Source organism: Nannospalax galili, unplaced genomic scaffold (assembly GCF_000622305.1).
Source record: "Nannospalax galili isolate Female #2095 unplaced genomic scaffold, S.galili_v1.0 scaffold309, whole genome shotgun sequence".
NCBI classification, from domain to species: domain Eukaryota; kingdom Metazoa; phylum Chordata; class Mammalia; order Rodentia; family Spalacidae; genus Nannospalax; species Nannospalax galili.
The window spans coordinates 1,854,322-1,862,476 of NW_008359589.1; the positions used below are offsets into that span (position 1 = coordinate 1,854,322).

Below are 8,155 nucleotides of genomic sequence, written 5' to 3' on the forward strand. Positions count from 1 at the left end.
GGCGCTGCCTCCTGCTCCCGCTTCCCGACCCAGCAGACCAGCGACCCCGGGACCTGGCCCTGCCGCCAGCCCTGCGGGGCTGACGCACCGGCCTCGGCGCCTGCCCAGGTGAGGCGGCTGCGGGGAGGCGGTGCGCGAAGCCGTGTCCCTTCTGCCCAGGCTCTGCTTCTTGCAGCCACTGGTTTGCGCTTGGGACCGCGTCGTGCGGTCCCGGGAAGGGCAGAATGCCCTGTTCCCGCTCCTCTGTTCTCCGATCCCTGCTCACCATCCCCGGTTCCCCATCCCCGGCCTCCCGATCCCCAGCTTCCCGATCCCCGGATCCTCGCTCCCCGGATCCCCGATCCTCGCGGAAGCTGTGCGCGACTGCGGGCGGCGCCCTGGAGCGAGTGCTGGGCGAGCTCAGCGCCCACGCGCGGCGGGGTCGGCTCGGCAGCTCCGGGTGACCCGGCGGGGCGGTGCCGCTGCAAAGTTGACCCCAGCCCGCCGCGCCCTGCTGCCCTTGATTCGCCCGTTCCTCTCGCAGAGCCTGGCGTGGACGCCGCCGCCCGGCTGAGACCCGAGGGACCGTGAGAAGCCGCGGGCGTCGGCGGGAGTCCACGCGGTGTGAGATGGAGACTGTGAGAGGGGCCGCGCGAGCCGGCGCCGAGTAGCCGGCGGGTCCCGGGGCTGGAACTTGCCCCGACGCTGGGCCGGGCGCGTGGACAGGGGGCCGCTGGGCTGCCATGGAGGTGCCCAATGTCAAGGACTTCCAGTGGAAGCGCCTGGCGCCACTGCCTAGCCGCCGGGTCTACAGCTCGCTGCTGGAGACAGGGGGACAGGTCTATGCCATTGGGGGATGTGACGACAATGGCGTCCCCATGGACTGCTTTGAGGTCTACTCTCCCGAGGCCGACCAGTGGACCTCCCTTCCCTCCTTGCCCACAGCGCGGGCTGGGGTAGCGGTCATCGCCCTGGGGAAGCGGATCATGGTGATCGGGGGTGTAGGCACCAATCAACTGCCCCTGAAGATTGTGGAGATGTACAATATCGATGAGGGCAAGTGGAAGAAGCGGAGTGTGCTGCGCGAGGCCGCCATGGGCATTTCTGTCACAGCCAAAGGCAAGTGGGACCAGGGTTGAGGGTGGGCCTAGAGAAGGAACAGAGGGTCATGGGGAAAACGGATGGAAACCATCTCATGGTTGGGGGGCCACTCTCACATTCTCCATCTCATTTGGTCCTCACAGTAAGCACAGAGCTGGAGACCCACTGCCCTTATTTTACAGATGGAAAAAGGAGGCTAAGCAGGTGAAATATGTCTAGGAATTGCATTTGACGCCAGAATTCTACTCCAGCAGGTTCCTCCTGGGCAGGCTACTACAGAGGGAGAGCCAAGGTGTGGGATCTGGGGTTAGCCTCAATGAATGCAAGTGCCAGCTTTCTTCTGAAAGAGCACACCTCTCACTGGCCACACTCCCCCATCTGCAGGTGCCACCACCTCCACACACCTATTTGCATTCCTAAGAATGCTCACTGCATCTTTCTACCATCATCAGGCCCTGCCAAGGAGGATTTGGGACCTGATTTCAGGATCTTCCTCCCCTTTCCCACTCCAGTGTCAGAGGTACTAAGTGAAAATCAGAATGTTCCTGGGGGCTGTGTTCTTGTAGCATATTATCCAGGTTCACAAAGTTCTCTGGTTTTGCATGTGGTTTTAGAATTCTCATTTTACTTTCCCAAAGCTCACATTTCATTCTTTTGGGACTTACCATATAGAGGGGTTCCAAAGTTCTTTTGCTAAAACATAGTTTGATAAGAATGGAAGTTAGAAGACCCCAGTTCATATGTGTTTGCCTCCACAGTGCAGGCTTGCAATATGTTTGGGGGGGAGGGGGGGTTACCTTCTTCCCTTTTCCAATCCTTCGCTCTTTCTCACTAAACTATACCAACTCCCTGTTGGTCATATGGCAGATTAGAAAGCAATTTTTCTTGAACATCTGCCCTGTCCCTGGCACAGTCTTAGACCCCAAAGAAGAAAGAAAAAGGCAGCAAATCTGGATCCTGAAAGTGATTAGAGAGAAGCTGTAGCCATAACTACAGGGCAGGGTCCAGGAGTGGGGTTTCTATGACCTGCCAGTTAGAAGAATGGAAAGCCAGGCCTGGCAATGAAGGTCTGTAATCCTACCTCCTCTGGAGAATGAGGCAGAAGAATGGCAAGTTCAAGGCCTGCCTAGGCGGCAGAATGAGTTCAGGAAGCTGAGGCAGAAGGATTATGAATTTAAGGCCAAACTAAGTTTAATACTGAAACTGTCTGAAAACAAACAAAAAGATGGAAGGTCCATAGGCTTATGGAGAGAGAATCATGAGTGCTCTCTACCCCCAGCCTCAGTAATTTACGCTGAAGGTTTAAGGTTTAACACTTACCATTGACGCTTTATCCCCTTGGACTCTCGATCTGTTCAATGACATAAGTGCTATTTTAATTCTTATTTTAGAAGAAGTAGTGTGAAGCCCTGAAAGGTTAATTTGCCAAGGTTAAACAGCAAGTAATCATGCCTGTGCTCTGAACTATAAAATCAAATGAGTTCAACAGTTAGGTTGGTAAGCATTTACATGCCAGGCATTGTACTGCATTCTGAGACTACAGATTAGCAAATTCTCAAGCACTTTAAATTTATTGGGAGAAACAGACGAAGCTGATATCATTTACTATGGCAAATAGCATAAAGACAGTACCGTCACTCAGGAGGCGCTGAGCAGAGTCCTCTGGCACCCCCCCCCCAGCTCAGGGAACCCCAGTTGAATCTGAAAGGATGGGTCAGATCTGAGCCCTGAAGCTGTAGGATTGTAGAGTGAATGAATGAAGCTTTCCCAGGGGGAGGTGTTTTTAGAAAGGAGGGTGGAACTTGTGCTAGGTCAGTTGCTCATCATCAGGCCCTTTCTCAACCTTAGGCTTAGGGCTAGCAGTCCCTTCCAGTAAAACTGGAAAGTAAAGGGAAAGAAGACTCACCTCCTCAAAGAGTAAAGGCATGGTAGAGTAAAGGCTGTGAGGTATGAGTGCTAAGAGAACCACACACAGAAACTGAGGATCCCTGAGAGAGAAGACCCACCCAGGAGATATAGGAGAAGCCAGGAAACACAAATGCCTAATTCACCCTCTCTGGTGCACTGTGCCAAAAAGTCCCTAAAAAGCCACCTACTGTCAGGAGCAGAAGAGAAAGCAGGGGACTTGATGCTCAGAGTGCCCAGGTCTCTGGGGTATGGTTTCTGAGGGTTCCCCAAAGCCTCACCCTTATTCAGCCCAGGTCTTAGCCCATCAGCACAGGTGTCTCCCAGATCCTGCAAACTGCTTCATTTCTACAAGAAGAGGCCATTCCCCTGGGGTGGCAGACAGAGCCAGAGGCAGTCCAGTATCCCCCACAAGGCCAGTGACGGCAGGGTTGACTACAGTTCTAAAGGTCCTTGCCATACCTGGAGAATCAGTGTCTGTGAATTCCTGGGGAACAGGTCACCACTAGGGGCATTGCTTAGAACCCCATCCTCTTGGCGTTCTCCTCTGGCTGCCTAGAAAGGAGGACAGTGGAAGGACAAAGCTACAAAGGATGACTTCAGTGTCATCTGTCTCTGCAGGGTTTAATGTTTCAGGCTTTGCACTTGGCACTAAGGAAGGCTGAGGAACACATCCCTGCCATGACTTCAGAAAAGACCCAGGTTCAGCCCAACAGGGAGTTTGAATGGTGCCACCCTCCTCACTAAAATAGTTGTGATTCCCAGGCAGAGAATTCACTGGGAACTTGGACTGGCCAGTGACAGGTGATGGGTGCTGGTGGGTCAGTTTCTGGGTGCCTGCGAGTTAAGCCAGGGCTGTATGTGGCCTTTATTTCTTAGATTATCGAGTGTATGCGGCAGGTGGGATGGGCCTGGACCTTCGTCCACACAACTACTTACAACACTATGACATGCTCAAAGACATGTGGGTGTCACTAGCACCCATGCCCACCCCAAGATATGCTGCCACCTCCTTTCTCCGGGGCTCCAAGATCTATGTGCTGGGTAAGGATGAGTTACCTGTTGCTTATTTCCTCTCCTTGCTCCCTTGGGTCAGTTCCCTGGAAAGTGGTACCCATGGGTTGAGAATTTCCTTGGCCCTGGGGGATAATCATGCTGCCCTACTTCTCGAGGAGCCTCCTAAATGACCGAATAACAAAAGGGAAAAGCTAGCCCTGTCCTCAGAGGGACTACTCTTCTGCCCACCCTGCATCCTGCTCCCATCTCCAGGGGGACGACAGTCCAAGTATGCAGTCAATGCCTTTGAGGTCTTTGACATTGAGACTCGGTCCTGGACCAAGTTCCCCAACATTCCCTGTAAGCGGGCCTTCTCCAGCTTTGTGACCCTGGACAACCACTTGTACAGCCTGGGAGGCCTGCGGCAGGGTCGTCTGTACCGGCAACCCAAGTTCCTGCGGACAATGGACGTGTTTGACATGGAACAAGGTGAGCTAAATGCTTTCACAGAGTGCCGCATGGAAACTCTGGCTGCTTGCATCCCTTCTGATCGATCTCCGCTTTCCCCATCTCAGCCATCTTCCTGGAGCCACTTACACATCAGGCAGGCCTCTGTGGAGTCTTCATCATGACCATGCTTGTTTGCTTTGGCGTTTTGTTGTTGTTTACAATATCCATGCAGGCCAGATCAGAAATGGAGAATTAGAGGGATCTTGATTTCCTCCACTTACCACCTCTAGTCATCTAGCTTCCTCTGCACTTGAGAGCCTGGGAGGACCAAAGCAGAACAGGGGGATCATGGTGGGACTTGTGTACCTTAGATTGTAGCAGGCACCAGCGAGGGCTGAAGTGCCAGAGGGTGTCATTTCAACCAGCAGGGAGCACTTTATGCACATAAGAGTCAGAGGAAGGATTGGCCACCCAGGGTAAGAGCCACTTGGGATTCATCTGTACTTGTTAGGGGCCACTAACATCTAATCCTCTGTCTCTGTCCTGCCAATACTCATGGCTTGCAGGGGGATGGCTGAAGATGGAACGCTCATTCTTCCTCAAGAAGCGGCGGGCAGATTTTGTGGCCGGGGGTCTCAGTGGACGGGTCATAGTGGCTGGGGGACTTGGTAAGATGATGCTTCTTAGCTGTATGATGTTGTGATTCTGATGTTCATATCCTTGGCACTTTGTATGAGCAAAGGTGGTATTGGCTTCTTGTGCACCTCCCACTGCTTTATTCTAAAGAATTCAGCACAGCCTGGACTTGGCCTTTCCACATTAGGGGCCCCACATATATCCTTTCAATTCTGCACCAGGAAAACTAAGAAAAAATAAGGGTCATGCTGATAACCATGAACCCCTGTGCTGAGTTCAGATTCCTGGGTCCCTTTCTGAGGATCACTGAAGTCAAAGGCAGAGGGATCAGTCTTTGTCTTTCACTGACCCAACTCTTCTTGGATATCCAGCTGTATCTTGGGATAGGAAAGCATATGATCAAATTAATTGTTCAATTCTGCATCTGATGTATGAACTCTCCTGAAAGATCGTTGGGGTTTTGAAGGATGCACCGGGGACAGGGAGTGTACTCAGGTTATTAGGGCAGTGAAACAGGCAGTGGGGCTTCCAGAAAAATCAAAGTTTACTCAGCATAGACATACTCCCACTGTACTCATTCATAAAAGACCATATGAGCTAGACCAAGGGGGTGGGGCAAAATCAAGAGAGAGTTAGTAGTGTTCTAGAAACTTCTGATAAGCAAGGATAGAAAAAGCAAGCTTGGGGCTGGAGAGATGGCTCAGCAGTTAAGAACACTGGTTGTTCTTGCAGAAGATCCAAGTTCGAATCACAGCACCCACATGGCAGCTAACAACTGTCCGTAACTCCAGTTCCAGGGGATCTGATGGCCTCTTCTGTCCTCCTCGGGCATTGGTGCACTTACCTACATGCAGGCAATACATGCATACACATAAAATAACAATAATAAATAAAATATTTTAAGAAAAAGCAAGCTTATTCTTTTTTAAAAATTTTATTATTTTTATTTTATGTGTATGAGTATATTGCCTGCCCAAGTATAAGTGCACTGGTGTCTTACAATACCCTCAGAGGTCAGAAGAGGGTGTCGGATTCTCCCTGGAACTGGAGTTTTAGACAGTTGTTTGCTGCCATGTGGGTGCTGGGAATCGAACCCTGGTCCTCTGCAAGTACAGCCAGTGTACTAACCGCTGAGCCATCTCTCCAGCCCCAGAAAAAGCAAGCTTATTTTCTTTTTCCTTTGGTCTTTTTTTTTTGAGACAGGGTCTCCCTGTAGCCCCAGCTGGCCTGGAACTCACTATGTAGACCAGGCTGGCCTTGAACTCACAGAGATCTGCCTGCCTCTGCCTCCCAAGACCTGGGATTAAAGGCGTGTGCCACCACACCTGGTACAAGCTTATTAAGATGAAGAGAAAGAGAAAAGGCACAAGGGGCAAAGTGGCTGCTTGACAAGAACCATGGTGAAGAGGGGGCCATCTCGTAGCCAAAGATAGTGAAGCTGCTTGGCTTTTACTTCTGTGTTGGGAGATGGTCACTATGGGACATGGATTGATGGTTGGCCTCCTTGATCTAAGATCTGATTCCCCTGGTGTTTTTAGGAAACCAACCCACTGTTCTGGAAACAGCAGAAGCATTCCACCCAGGAAAGAACAAATGGGAGGTCCTCCCTGCCATGCCGACACCCCGCTGTGCCTGTTCCAGCATTGTCATCAAAAACTGCCTCCTGGCTGTGGGGGGCGTCAGCCAGGGTTTGAGTGACGCAGTAGAGGCACTGTGTGTCACTGACTCCTAGCTGGCCTGAGCTGTGCCTTTGCTTGGACTGTATCACTCTACTCCTGACTTGAGGATGGTCTCATCAAAGCAGTTTGGGCCACTTCCTGGGACACCAGCTCTTGTTAGCAACCAGTGGGGTCAAGCCCTGCCTGGGGCTCTCAGTGACCTCCCTCCACCCGCCAAACCTACCAATCCCAGAAAGCTGAAGAAAATGTGGATGACTCCACCAGCCCCAGATAGAGCTGGGTTGTTCATTAGGGAGAATCCTCGCTCAGTGTGCAGGCACAGAAAAGCACAGGATGCTCCTTCCTCTCATTCATCTCTGAGGGGTGATGGGGCAGGTGCCACTCAGAGAAGGACTGCCATTGTCCTTCCCCAGTTCTCACCTAGTTTGAGTGTCTGGAGATAAACTAATGAAGAATGGGCCATCTCAAGCCCTTTCCTTTGGTTAACACCTGTTCCCCGTTTGGTGGTCAGCAGTGTGCCTGCCCCAGCCTTCACTTACTCATCAGGAGTTAGACTTGAAGCTAGAGCAGCTGCATAGAGGGAAGTTGGTGGTTCATACTCAAGACCAGGCCAACAGCCTTGGCAGGAAGGATTCCCTCCTGGGGTCCTTGCTGGACATGTATGATGGAACATCTGCTTCCTGCATCTTCCCTCTGCAATTTGCCTTCTGCCACCCTCTCCCTACCTAAGGCCTGGCCATTCTGTGCCCAATAGCTCCCAGAGTGTTTCTGGGTGAAACCTTCTCATTTACACTGTGGCATCCCAATCCACAAAGGGTGGATTCATTGCACTCCGGTTAATAACAGCAGCACAATGACTGAGATCTATATTCCTGTCTTCCTTGGCGCCCTCTGGGGACTGGACGGGGTGTTCTGATGAGTAGGTAGAAAATATCCTGAGACAATCCCCTTGAGTTGGCCACCTGTGCTTGACTGCTCCTGTTGAAGAGTTCCACCTTCCCTCAGCCACAGCTGTCCCACTCCCAGAAAGGCAGCTGATTTTCTTCTCTTGTACACACACGTCAGTCTTCACCATGTTTACTCACATGGCAAACCTCACTTAATTCAGCTGAAGCTCATTTTAGGCTTAGAAAGAACTGTTGGGTGACTTATGGCCTTCCCTCTAGCCTGCACAGCACCTCTGTGCTTCCACTTCCCAATTATTCTTACCAGTCTAGGATGTGGCTCAGGGGAAGAGCACTGGCTTAGCATGCACAGGGGCCTGAGTTCCATCTCTAGCACAGAAACCAAGACAAACTACCTCTGCGCTAGCACTGGGGGGACAAAGAATAAAAACCCCTGCCCCCAGGCTGTGGGAGAGTCAGGGAAAGCTCTGTTCTCCATCTTCACAAGGCTGAGGTAGTTTAATG

The 8,155-nt window shown here is 51.7% G+C and overlaps 1 protein-coding gene across 1 annotated transcript; it reads left to right on the top strand.

Moving 5' to 3' along the window:
• Positions 1–501: 501 nt before the first annotated feature.
• Positions 502–7,607, top strand: Klhdc8a (kelch domain containing 8A). The gene is made up of 5 exons (XM_029558799.1): positions 502–1,098; positions 3,865–4,029; positions 4,255–4,470; positions 4,998–5,099; positions 6,606–7,607. Exons 1-5 carry the CDS (start codon positions 723–725, stop codon positions 6,797–6,799), a joined length of 1,053 nt encoding a protein of 350 aa, XP_029414659.1. The 5' UTR covers positions 502–722; the 3' UTR covers positions 6,800–7,607.
• Positions 7,608–8,155: the final 548 nt, after the last annotated feature.